At 39.9% G+C, this 14,553-nt stretch overlaps 1 protein-coding gene across 1 annotated transcript in view; it reads right to left on the reverse strand.

The window, feature by feature from the left end:
- Positions 1-14,553, reverse strand: part of pdzd2 (PDZ domain containing 2) — an 84,868-nt gene that overhangs the window by 28,813 nt on the left and 41,502 nt on the right. Inside the window, exons 3-4 of the mRNA XM_053610822.1 lie at positions 7,379-7,850; positions 1,205-1,350 (exon numbers count right to left, since the gene is read on the reverse strand). Of these exons, the coding sequence (XP_053466797.1) occupies positions 1,205-1,350; positions 7,379-7,850 (618 nt within the window). The remainder of the gene's footprint in view (positions 1-1,204; positions 1,351-7,378; positions 7,851-14,553) is intronic.

Below are 14,553 nucleotides of genomic sequence, written 5' to 3' on the forward strand. Positions count from 1 at the left end.
AAATAGCAAAAGCTAATTAAGCATTCACATATTCAAACAGGGTAATTAAAATTCAGAGAGGTCTCTTGTTCTCTAATGAATCCATGGATACTCGAACCTAATGTGGTACCTTATAAAAATCCATTTCCCTGCTCTTATAATGAGCTTAACATGACAGGCTTTTGTGAGACTTTGCGACAAGTCTTTACAAGAATAATGCAAATCGCTAACACTCCTGATTTTACCTCACTCATAAACTATTATAATGACAACACTTTGCTTCAAGAGGTCTTTAAGGCAGCAGTGATCGAATGTAAGTGTTTTACTTCTATTGTTGACAGTGCCCAAACTTTCCTTATATATATTAATCCACTTAAACAGTGAGGCCAAATCATGTATAAACAGCCCACCTTCACTGTTGAGACTCTGAAGGAGTTACATGTAGATTTTCTCCAGGAAGCCTTATATATCCTAAACTTTTTTGGCATCTGTGAAAAAATCCCAAGGCACAAACCACAAAGCAGTATTTTTCTTCTTAAACAGTTCCCTCGTAACTTATAATACCACCTAAGGGGGGGTCTAGTCAAATGTTTTGAAACAAGTGATCTTAATCTAACATCACTTCTTGGCTCATCACCATCCAGTTATTGTGCTTTCACAATCTGCTGCCAATGTGTGCTTTTCTGATTTGCAGAGAGAAGCACGTCAGCAATTTCCCTAACACGTTTCAGCTTCAAACACAGTCTGTGTTTAGGCAACGTTGACCCGGCTACATTCTGTACTATTATTTATGAGATTCTATTTGTGGAGTAAAAGGAGAGAAGGCAGGGTTTGGGTTTTTGAAAGAATATGCGAGCTCCCCACAATTTAACAAAGTAGTTCAAGCCTGCTTAGAAATGCTGAACCTGAACTGTATTTGATATTCAACAATCTCAGCAATCAGCAACTTACAAATCAGAGCAACTTAAAAGGGCATCATTTTAAAACTGATTTGAAAAGAATCACCCACCGCATGCACTGAGTCGCTCTCTATGATTGTAAAACGCCTGTATAAATTTCAAATTAGCTTAAATACAGACGCTACAGTGGCTTTGAAGTTTGATGGCAGTGCACTAGAAAAGCCATGACGCGTTGCATATGGATGAAGCACTGATGAAGAGTGTCGCTGTAGTCGCTGTCACGACAGCGCATGATTGCCACTTAAAGCCTGAAAGGTTGGGGTTACCTCTGTACGGCTCCACCTTTCTCCACATGAGCCACGATGATGCCGTGTGGTGATCGTTTGGAGCCACGACCGCCAGTGATCTGGACGCCCAAGCCGTCCTGCCCCTTCACCATCTGCATCTTCCAGATACGACTGCCCTCCTTGGGCTGACAGAAAAAAAGATAAAAGAGAGAGAAAAAAAAAGAGAAATAAAAGACATTCTTATAAAACAATTCTTAGGATAATTAAGAAAAGTAGTCATAGTAACAAAAAGCTCTAACAAGAACAGTTTGATGTTGGGGTGTAATGATGAATCAAGTGGAATTTCTCCTCATGCAATCACATTGAACTTAAAATAAATAAAATAATACTGGCTCAGCCACTGTGGAAAAAATTGATTTTAAATGCTAAAGCTGCAGCATTCACAAGTTAATCTCGGATGCAAAGACACCAGCAATGCCTGGGAACTGTTTTTAGAAATGCATTTTATTACAGTATCATTATTATATTCTTTAAATACGCGTGTATCACTGAAACGAATCTCTGTTAAGTAAGTCATTTGAATCTTTATTCATTTTTTTTTTTTTTATAAATGTATCTGAATCATATTAAAAATATTGTGAGTTGTGAATTGAATCGATTCACAGCCCACACGTTTGCACACCTAGTTTTACATTAAAGCTCATATTTAAAGATGGATTCCATTTAATTCATCTTAAATAACATAACTCTTTCGGATTCTCTGCTGTTCAGTCACATGCGAGATGTTTCCTGCATCACGTGTGAAATGGCACTCAGCACAGCCAGGCAAACACTTTATCTCATGAACGAACAATCAGGCCATGATGCAATTACACCGCACACAAAATAAACTCCACATCCCATGAACTCCAGCTGTTCTGTGGTTTAAAATTAGATTATGTTTGTCAAAGCACTCTGCATCACTACACCGCCTCTTCTTCTGTGTACTGGAATACGTCATGTGCAAAGTGTTACCAACCTTTCTGATCAAGCACACTGTTAATTCCCCAATTAATGTTTTCAACCCAAAAAAAAACAGTCCAAAAGCATACCTGTTACTGTTCTGCATTACACTGACGCTGAAAAAGAAAGCAAACTGATGGCTTTTCCACTGCAGTCAGCTGAATTCTTCATCTTTAGAGAGCTCCATAAATAAAGAATGAAATATGTTTAGGAGCACCTGCTTCTGACAGCTACTAAAGCCCCAGCCTGCTCCAGACATGGCTCACAGCATTGAGGAACGTTTCATTGGTCCCAGTGTGCCGTTAATGTCACTGGGAATAGAGACACGTTCTAGTAGAGAAATGTTCTAGTGCTTTCAGCAGGGGAAAAACTGAGTTCAGGGGAAGTAACTCTGCAGAATACTGGAGTGTATTTGTGGGTTTTGGTTGTTTTTTTTAACGAGTTAAAACCAGTGTTAAGCATGGCAGATAAAATGCACAGAGATGAAAAAAATGTGACAAGAATAATAAAATGTTTCAAAAAATGTACAGCACAATACGCTTTCCTGGTATATCACACATATCATTAGTACTTGTAACATTGCCCGGACTCTATTGGCATGTTTGCTGCTAACAGACGAGGTACATTTATTACATTTACATTTATTCATTTAGCAGACGCTTTTATCCAAAGCGACTTCCATCCATCCATCCATCTTCTATACCGCTTAATCCTTTTCAGGGTCACGGGGAACATGGAGCCTATCCCAGGGAGCATCGGGCACAAGGCGGGGTACACCCTGGACAAGGTGCCAATCCATCACAGAGCACAATCACATACACACTCACACACCCATTCACACACGGCGAACGTGCTAACCACTAAGCCATCGTGCGCCCCCAAAGTGACTTACAAATGATAAGCAAAGCGATATATATCAAGCAGAGAACAATACAAATAGTGTTACCATACAAGATCTTTTAATTGAGTTCTAGAAGAACCAAAGTGTGCAGAGTAGAGGTGTAAGTGCCAGAGTACGTTTATTTATTTATTTATATTTTATGGGGTTTGTTACGTGTTCACGGAAGAGGTGGGTCTTTAGCTGTTTAGCTGCTTGTACCTGTTGAGATTGATTATTTCAGAAACTGCTGCTCTCCTGGGATTTTCACTCCCAGAGTTCACACAGAATGGTGTGAAAAACAAAAAACAAACCCTCCAGTGAGCGTCAGTTTTGACGCCAAGATGGAATGCTGAGCGTTTCATCATGTGTACATAAACACAGTCCCTCTCCATTATACCGATCTGTATCGGATACATGAAAGAGACAGCGCATGCTATGCTTCTTCTTTTTTATGCTAATACTGTCGCATCAAATGTATTCGATTATAGCACAGAAAAAGGGGCTTCAACTCTCCAATGTAAATTGTGTCCTTGGTCACTAAGAAAACATCAGAAGGTAAGCAAAAAGGTGCCTTATGTTGTTTGTAACAGTTTTACCCTATTACTGAAGTTTGTAGATCAAATAAAGTGCTGGGTCTTGCTGGCTAATGAGCCGAGGTAAGCGTTAACGGTCGAGAAACTCCCATGGATTTAACGGTTAAGCTGTTAAAACCCGAGGCCTCTGTGGAAGTGAAATGATACTGATTCTCTTGCTTGTCTGTATTCCAGGCAAGCCTACAAATGTTGACTCAACTGTCGAGTTAGCTTTTACACTGCCTTAAACCAACACGAGGGTCAAAGCATGTTTTGAATGCAGAGCCTGAGAAAGGTTGAAGTGACAGTGCATAACATTTTGACATGCTACTGTAACAGACGATCTGACTCATTCAGCATGTAGGCACATGTCGGCATTAGGCTTTTCTGTGGAACCTAATGGGGAGAGAGACAACACCTTAATGAAAGGCTGCTGAAGAGGGTGAATCACCAACAACAAAATCCTGTGTGCGTAGATAGGAATATCCACTACCGTCACATATTTAACATATTTCTCTCACTGGATCGAAAAAACAAAACAAAAAAAACTTTCACATAGTCACTGTAACTGAAATTCATTTCTCTTTTGCACGTATCTCAATCACAGTAACAGTCTAGCATTTAACGTGAAAAGGGATAACACTGCATTTAAAGACTTTATTCAAATTCCTCTGAAAGAACCCCTTTTACCGCTACATTTATAAACTAATCCACTTACGGAAAAACAAAACATCGCTGCCAAATTTTAAGGAATGACAAGTCTACAGTGGGAAATGCGTTCTCGCTTGGATTATCAGAGTCATCCACCGTCAATCACTGTCTCATTATCTGAAGTAAAAGTCATTCATGGGATTTAAACACGAGCCGCATCTTCGTCTCTCCACTCCACTGATCTCTGTTCAGGCAAACATCACCAAGGAAATAATCACTAATTAATTCAGTCAGTTCTGTTCACTACATCTCTGGTCATTGATGTCTTTTTTATTAGGCCGTTTACACAGATTAAAACTTTTGTCTGCGGTCATCTGTACAGCCTGGAAGTGGATGCTCTTCTCAGTTTTGATGCTGATGTTACGACACAGGATGACACATCGCAGAAATTTTAACAGCTGGTATCTGATTCTAAACTAAATGCATTATGTTAATTTTGCTATGATACATAGCTATCCAGAAAAAAAAAATCTATAATTGTATGAGAAAATCCCATTCAGCTAGCAAGGATTTAAACGTCTTTAGCAGCCTGCATTTACATATCATGTTTGTTAAACTGGCTCCTTATACAGCATGAAGGCAGAAAGCCAAGGCGAGGTCAGAAAGTAGCCTAACTAAAAATATTTCCATGTCATTTTATGGCACTATAAATTCTCTTAAAATTGAGGTGTCAAAGTTTATCACTTGGAAAAAAAAAAAACCTCACTCCTGGAAGAATTCAGCTGATGAGTCTTCCCAATCTGGCTCACATTATATATTGGCGGTTTTAAAAATGGTTCACGGTGATGTATATGTTTTTCAGAACTGAAAGGTCTTCATGAGTGCGTGCTAGTTATTACAAAAGCACATGTAACAGCCTTGAGTCAATCCTCTCAAATCATAAATCATTCAACGTAAATCACACACTAGTTGACTATCACAGCTTTCAGTAACAAGCTGTCATACCTGAGATAAACAAGACCATTCCACTCAAAAAAAAAATTCTATAAAAGATATACACCCACTTAATGGCTTGAAAGCAGCCTTTGCCTGTGGTGATGTTTTTGCTAAGACCTGTTTTCCATTTCGTCTACCCTAAAATGGAGACAGATATAACATTAAGCAGATTCTGCTTCTCTAAAGTGGTTCGCCAAAAAGTGCCTCGACTCAGTTTGCTCACTGGAACGAAAACTTTCTCGTCTTTGAAAAGCTGTATGATGGGTCGAGATCAAACTGCTAGAACTTCTGGTGCAAACCCTTGGAGCTGCTGGGAGCAACCACTAGCAGATGAATTTATCTGCCTGAGAAGCCAGAATGGTTATTTTGAGCATCTGACATCATAGGGTCTCTGTACTCCGGGGAATGCCGCAGAGCTTCTCTCGGGCTCGATTAGATCAGAAACATATGCCCTTCGCCATGCTGTGGTTTCTAAAATAATGACATGATGGGCATCAACTGTTCTCCTTACTGTTCAGAAGGAAAACAGCGGAACTGAATAAACTAATCTTGTTGCAGATAATGCCGGGATCACAGCAGGTATTTTATATTTAAAGTTAGTCATTTCACAGATGCTTGTATCCAAAGTGGATCATCACAGAGAAATCAGTTGAGTTTTAAATGACTTTAAAACTAATGATACACACTAATAACAATAATCAGTTACTATGAGTAGTACAAGATACTTTTGTTCTCATTACAAGCGTAAAAAAGATTGTTCTGGGGTTGGTTGTACAAGCAACTGCTATGCTCAATAGGTTGTAGCTAAGCTAAGACCGGGTTTTACAGAGAACATTACGCCTGTTTACCTCAAGCAAAGTTTCACCTAGGTGCAACTAAACAGGGAGGTGTTAATTTCCACACCAATTTGCAACGCTATTAATATTTGGAGAGGGAGTGGCAGTGCTGCATTGAGATCAGACGTGCAGCCTGTAAGAAGCCTGCAAATATGAACACACGTAAATATAATAAACCTGAATGCACGATTGAGATGTACTGGCTAACGTTTAAAACTGTTCCCACGGAAACACAGACATATCTAGGCATAAATCTGAATCCCATTCTTAGTTAAAATGAGTGAAAACTGGTGCATGAGTAGCAGTGTTTGTTGCATGCTACTCATAGTGCCAGCAATTTCCTCAACCTGGCTAGCAATACTGTTAAACCATTGCCCTTCACACAAACACACACTCAAGGCCTTTCCTTTACTCTTTTACTTACTCACACGATCATAATGAACCTTTATTTGACCATCCAAGCGTAATAAGCGGCTAAAGAGAACTCAATTCGGTACTCGCACGATGAGGTGGCTTTCTGTGCGCACACACTTGAAGCGCGTGCACAGAAAGCCCCCTGGTCAGGCAGGGAGACATTCATTAATTTCTTGTTATCTTAATTTTATGTTGTTATTTATTTTCATGTCACACATGACGCGGACTCGACTGTACTCGGAAAACTTTCCGAGTCCGTGTCAAGTTCGAGTACAAATTTACCCGAGCGTGTGACAAGTCCGAGTTCGCTCATAATTAGACTCGAGTCCGAGTCTGGGGTCGAGGACCCCGACTCTAATTATTTGTGGGTCTATCAGATGCAACGACATCCACTTAAAGCCTCTCTCTTTAAGTTTAGACATGTTCTACTGGCTCAAAAGTTCAGTGAATACAAATGAATGCTGCTACCAAATCCGAGTAAACATCGCTGAAACATCTAGGCAGAGATCGTTCATGTAGCATGCAGCAGGTGGAGGAAGTAAAGATTTGTACCAGGGTGCTTGGGTTAGGTTCAAACCACGCAATTGAACCAACTTCACGGATTGTTTACTGCTGCTTACTGCATGACTACATTTGTTATGTCGATTTTACAGGTCCATCCGTAGCACAAACCGTAGACAGGTTTATGCTAATAATTCAGATGACGATGAAAGACAGTGTATTTTAAAATATATTCTGCAATAAAAAGTGAACAGAAAATTTGCCTGCCTGGATCAGTTAGCTGAATACATTTAATATATGCATATATTATATTATTATACATGTATTTGCTCTGTGTTAAACATATCTGTGAACGTGTTACCTGGCTGGACGGTTCATTCCTTCCTGTCTGAGACTTGAAGCTCTCTGACAGGCGTGAGTTAGACCGACTTGGCAGAGTGGCAGAGCTTATGATATTGGTTATCGCCACAGAGTGACCAGCGCTTGGACACTCCTCGGTTGGCGTGCCCAGTGGGCTGCTGGCCTCTGTGGGTGTGGTTTCAGTCTCCATCGAAGAGTAGCCGTTCTCATGCTTGTGATCTCGAACGTCATTGCTCTCCTTGCTGTCTCGGGTAAACGAGGAGCGAGAGATGACTCCAAACTTGCGGGTTCGCTTGCCGTTCTGCGTGGGACTGCCGACTGCAGGCTCTGAACGCACGCTGCCGCAGTGCTCGATGGGAATTTCTGAGCAGCCGATGCTGCCATTGCACGGAGGGAGAGGGGCCTTGCGCTTGATCCTCCGCAACATGATCAGGTAGATGTAGCCGCCATTCCAGCACTGGTTCGCCAGGTAGCTGAACAGAAAGGAGGAGCAAAATAAAAATAAAGAACACAGTGTATAGAGTGCAAGAAAGGAAGGACGTACTAGCTGGAACATTTACACATCGTTACACATAATTAACATTCAACAAATTCACACACGTTGAATATCACATAGGGATGAACAGTATCGTCATTCATACTAGCTAGAAACAGTGGACTCGTATTGGACTGTATTTCAGAATCAGAATGATTTTTATTGGCTTAGGGCTTTGCCAGTGATTATCTGTAAATTGTCTTACAGAAGTTACAGTAATGCTTTACAGTTTCCATCAAAAAATATCCTAATGTACAAATAGCTCAGGGTTTAAGAGTACCATCAAGCTAAAACCCTGTTAGAGAGAGGTGTGTTCAGTACGAACACCCAAGTCGAGGGAATTTTAAAATTACATTTAGTGCCCATTAAAGTACTAAAAAGTACATCACCCTCACACATATGGCACTTTGCCAACAGAAGCTTGCAGAAAGCAGACTCGCTTTCAGAGTCTGTTAGTCAGGGTCCATATCATCTATCAGCAAACAAAAAAAGTCATCACTGATATTGGTGCCATATCATAAAAAAAGGGGTCAGTGCATCCCTAATACCACATGATACATATTCAAATATGTGGAACTTTAAATCTGATTTATACAGGAAGTTCTGGAAGTTATAACTCATAACTGAGACAAATGTGATTAGTAATCCATCAGCCTTTGATCGCAGGAAGGCCAGCAGTACTAAGGAAGCCTTATGATGTTATGCCACATGTCAGATGCTATATCTAGGAAGCTAATCTACTGTCATGATATATGAACCTACTCCTAAATGCAGCTTGGCATTTTAATCTTTCAAGCTTCACGATGAATAAAATCATGGATTGAAATGATCCGCGTGTGACCATGTAATGCTGCATGCGTGATTATCACAGTGGCCACCAATGCCAAAGACTACAGTTGCTACAGATTAACTTCAACGATTCTAACCTGCTTATAAGAAGACTGTAGTCAATCATTTGTTACTTGTTTTGCAAGGTTTGGGCTTATAATGTCACATGATGTCACATAAAAGGTGACCTTGGGACAGTTCTACAAAGTTCTACAAATCTCATAAGCACTTTAGAAGCAAAAAATTTCATTTAAATTGACAACGGAGCTGCAAACAAAACAACAAACAAAGTAGCAATTATGAAAGCAGAGATCAACACACCTGTAAGGATGAAGCGGTACAAAGGTGTCAGAACACTGTGTGTCAGTGCATCACGCTCATCTCTCGTCTAAATCTGCACTGCAGGCAGAAGGCCTGGCTTAGAGAGTTTGTCATGCTTACAGGAGAACAAAGCAATGGCTGATGTACTCCTGACTAACAATGATGAGGCAACACACCAACAAAGCTTTTGCTTACATCCCCAAACAGTACGCCTGATTATGGGTATGGTGATGAGCTATTGAATGAACTGTGTGTGTGTGTGTGTGTGTGTGTGTGTCTGAGAGAGAGAGAGAGAGAGCGAGAGAGAGACCATGCGCATGTCCCAGAGCATTATAAAAACAAATCACCTGAGCCTAACCATCATTACTAGTCATTGAAATCGACGTATTTTAAGGTTTCTTAGCCTTTTTCAGCAGACGTGAAAAACACACCAATATCTGTGTAAAATATTGTGCAACACCATTGTGCATTCACGAATGTGATTCTGCTTTGAATGAATTCTTTGAAATTGTTCAATTATGCTCTCCTGGAAAAACCGGGGCATTGTGAGGATTAAAACCTGCAATCCTTTGAGAATAAACCGAAACCTTGACCAGTTGTGCCTCCACAGTAAACTTTAAGTTTGCTCTTGACATTTCATCGATAAGAATTTGTCATTAACTAGATTTAAAATTTCATTATAAGTTCTTATATTTATAAGTGCTTGATTTTATATTTATATTACAGTTTAAAAAAAGTGTTATGTGAGTTTGAGAATTTGACAGTCATATCAGTACAAACTACTTTTGCTACAACTATTGGCTCTGTTTATTTACTGGCCATTCAAACCAAACATACACAGATACCCTCTGAAACTACACTTGACATATGTAACTTGATCTCCTGCAACATTCCGACAGGTTATATAAAACAACAAAGTCATATGCAGGATATTGTGAATCTGCCGAGACACTGATTCCCAAAACTGCTGGAACAAAGTGTTCCTGCAAAAAAAAAAAAAGTCCAAACATTTAGGCAGCCAAACACTTTGATTCTTTTGACACAGCACTCCTCGTTACATTAAAGTTCCTTTAAGTCTGGGTGAGAAAATTCACTTCCTGCCTCCATCTCGCGCATGCTGGTGTAGAAAATAACAACTCTCTGACCTAATTCTGCCATGTTTTGTCTTGCCTTAACTGCTTGTCCCAGTCAAGTTTCCTTCCTTGCAAGTGATAAAATATCTCCAGATCAGTAAAACAGGAATAGTGTGCAGAAGTTTTCACAGTAGCTCAAGACAAAGGATCTCAAAATCTATATCAAGCCAATATTCAGGAATACTTGGAAGTATTTTAACTTGCGGAAATGTTTGTGTGCTTTAAAAAAAGGAGGCCAAGATGTGACGCTTTTGTGAATACAGCATGTTAAGAAAGTCCAGACTTGAGAGATCGTCAGCAGCATTAATCAAGATGATAAATCTACACCATGACGAAATCAAGTGACAAGAATCCATAACCAAATTAAAAGAACGACGAAGATGATAAAATCCATGACCAAATCAAAAGAATGAAAACATTTTCATGCTTTCATTATGCATTTTCTGTTTGTTTTAGAATTATTGAATGTTGGCCATATTTTGGTTTAATTGTGTCCTTCTCTAAAAAAAAATAAAAAATAAAAAATTGTTATATGTGGAGTTTGTACATTTTGGTCCTTGAGATAAGCTATGTTTATATTAAGATGCCATCTCCTACAATCTCCTCCATGTGCAGGAAATTTTAAAAAAACATTGTGACGGTTAATGAATACACTATATGGCAAAATTTTTGTGGACACCTGAACATCAAACCCACATGTGATTCTTCCCCAAACTGTTGCCAAAAAGTTGGAAGCACACGACTGTCAACTGTCTTTGTTTGCTGTAGCATTACAATTTCACTTCACTGGACCTCAGGAGCGCAAACCTGTTCCAGCATGACAATGCTCCTGTGCACAAAGCGAGCTCCATGAAGACATGGTTTGAGAAGGTTGAAGTGGAAGAACTCGAGTGTCCTGCACAGAGCCGTGACCTCAACCCCTCTGAACACCTTTGGGATGAACTGGAACGCCGACTGCACCGCTGACCTCCTCGCCCAACATCAGTGTCTGATCTCACTAAAGCTTATTTAGCTGAATGATCACAAATCCCCACCGTTACGCTCCAAAATCTAGTGGGAAGCCTTCCCAGAAGAGTGGAGCTTATTATAACAGCAAAAGAGGACTAAATCTGGAATATTTCCATATCTGAAGAGTGAAGTGATGCTGTTTTAAATGTGTTTCAGAGTGAAATATTATGGTTATACTAAACTGTCAGACAGTGGCACTAGACATAATACTGCTCCTTGATTGAGCTGATATTAGAAATGTTTGCTTAAGTTCAAGGTCAGAACGGTGCAAAAACTAAGCTCAACTGTCCGAATAGCACGTAAGTCTGAAGTTACATCTGAGATCTGAATATCAATGTGTGCAAATTAATATATACCCATATATCACTCTGGATACACGCCTTAACATGCTTTAACTCTGAATACAGTCCTATAAAGAAAACAAAACAAGATAACATGTATAGACTGACTGCATTTAAGAGACATGTTTATCGAAGGATTAAATAAATAAATAGAGTGAAACTGAACACTGACCTTCAGGCCTCATGTTGCTGTTATATACCACTGGCTGTTAAACTCAAGTCGTTACCTGATCCGGGCGCTAAATACTTTTGCCCACACAGGGTGGAATGATTTTGGATGCATGTCTGAACATCTTCAACCGACATTCACTTTCTTAGGGAAAAGGTTAAAAGACGTTTAAACATAATTGGATTTTTAGAAGCGCTATAAGATCCTGCAAATAAAAGTAATATACTTCAATTAATACATACAAAAGGGGAGCAAGGGTGCAATGAAAGAAAATGCAAACTGCTTTATAATATCAGTGTCTATAGATCTACAATTCACTATTATGCTTAAGACAGGGTTATAAGCATGGGTTACGTCCAGACTCGCTCCACTACATGACTTCTCCATGCAATCTGATAAAGACCGAACAAAGAAAAGCAAGCTGTGACCTCGGCTCTGGCGCAGTTTCAGGCCACCCTTTTCTCTGAAGCCGAGTGCCAGTTACAGCATTTACAGTTACAGCACTGGGGGAAATTCACGAAGGCTCAACAAGCCTCAACACGTTTCCAGTGGATTGACTACCAGGGAAAGGCAAGTTGCCCATGCTGAGTCTCCATCGTCACAGGCCTCCGTCTGCTATGCATGCCCTGTGTCTGACTTTCAAGGTGGTGGATGGGAATGGAAGCTTCGAGGGGGAAAAAAAAGTGTGATGACAACTGGATTTCATTGTTCAGTGTAATATAACAGAGAGGAAAAACAGACTTTCTCTTACTCTTGAGCAATTCGTCTGTTGATCTGAATTTGGCTCTAGGGGTTTAGAAACCTCAGCTTCAGACTGGATGGATACTAGTGATGCGTAAATGTAAATATTTTCCTCCACTAGTCTGAACAGCTACTCGACTCATCAGTCACAGTAAATCCCTCTACAGCCATTTATACTAATGCAGGCTTAAGCCGAAAGCATGCTTCACTTCTTACGCGTACGCTAGGAATAGCCATCAGATTTGTACGCGCAGGTCGCACATGCATATTTCATTCTTTTGCACTATTTTGTTGTTCCACAAGGTGGCAACAGTGACCCAGGGCTGTTGATTCTCAAGGTAGTCATAGAAAAAACGGAATAAACGGAAGAGACGGAAACGAGTGCGGGTTAGAAAGTACCGCATTTGTATAATTCTAGCCTGAAAGTATACAAGGATTTGTATATGGGTGCTAATCGTGCCGATAGATTGCCCGAGCATTGTTCTTTGTGTTGTTGTGATTTTTCTTCGTTGTCGTTCTTCACACCAGAAGACCTGCTTTACTGCTCTGTACTGACTCTTGTAGGCCAGGAGGGGTAGTGCAAGTTGACGTAATGCGCATGCGTCGACCGCCTGTGTACCCGTACATGTCAAATGGAGTATAATTTGAAAGGCTATGCATACGACTGTGCGCATACGCTAGCGTACGTGTTTAAAAAAAAAAAAAACGGAGTGCACCAGAGGCTTTTGGTGGCCTTGTCCATCTAACACCAGTCTGACTTGTTTCTCAGCGATGTGTGACTGCAGCACACAGTCTATTTATAACTAACATTCATGAAGTTAATAAATAACTAATACCTGGTATTGAACCAGAAAGATTATCATCACAAAAGCAGAGACTGTCATGGATTATGCACAATAACAGAAAGTCCTACAGGAATTTCCTTGAAATGTTGTACTGTTACATGGGCGGTGCGTCGATGGCAGTGGCAGTAGGGAATAACGCAGGAATAAAAGCAACAGGGTGTGCTGTTATGGGAAAATAATAAATGACAAAGCACAGTTACTGTTTCCACTCTGAAATTGCTTATTTTCCAATAACAGCATGTCCCGAAGTGTTTTATTCCTCTTATACCACAGTAATTTGCTGGTTAAAATTTTTGATTCATTAAAGAACAAAATGTCATACTTTTTATCCTTTTATAGTTACGGTATTGTTGTAGAACGTCCGTGAAACAATTAAGTTCCTCTTATCGTTTACGTTATAGAAACTATAAACATTTGCTAACTGACCAGGGTCTTTCTTCACTGTCTTGATATTAATAAGACAAAAATGCCCTGTCTTGAAGACTTTCCTGTGTCAGAAAACTTTACAGCTTCATCTCTGGACTGTCAAAAAGCCCCAACACTAGAGACTCCTTCCATAAATCTTAAATAAACATCTCTCAGAAAACTTCACCTATCAGAAAACATCTTTTTAAATCTGTTTATGTAGAAATGATAACGTATTAGTATGTGCACATTAATATAAACCTGGCAGCTGGAGCTACTGTCAAAACTGCTGTTGTAGAAAATTAATCAACATCTTCTGACCAATCAAATATGAGCGCTGTGGTATAATAAAAATATATTCTTTATCAATATTATCTTTCATTCATTCATTATGTTCAGTAAGCCTCTTTATGAGCCAGTCCATCTCATGGTACCATGCACACACACCTTCACACCTAGGGGAAAGTGAGCGTAGCCAATACACCCACCAGCATGTTTCTGGGAGGTGAGAGGAAACCTGCACAGACATGAGGACAACAACAAGTGAAACTCCACAGACAGTAACCCAAGCTCAGGGGACCCTGGAGCTGTGAGACATCATGACAACACCGTACCTCATTTTTTATCAAATAATGAATATTATTACAGACATAATATTCACATCATAACATCTTCTGTCTGAGTTTTGTTCTGTACGTCCAGTTGTAAATCCATCTCCATAATCAACCATTGGGCGACATATCAATTACTCAATCCATCACTAGTGGACACTTATTCTAATCAATGTGTCTTTCTTCATCACTGTGTTAAAAGAAACAACGACAAATGCTGCATAGCACCCGTGTATGCA

Source organism: Ictalurus furcatus, chromosome 22 (assembly GCF_023375685.1).
Source record: "Ictalurus furcatus strain D&B chromosome 22, Billie_1.0, whole genome shotgun sequence".
Lineage (NCBI taxonomy): Eukaryota > Metazoa > Chordata > Actinopteri > Siluriformes > Ictaluridae > Ictalurus > Ictalurus furcatus.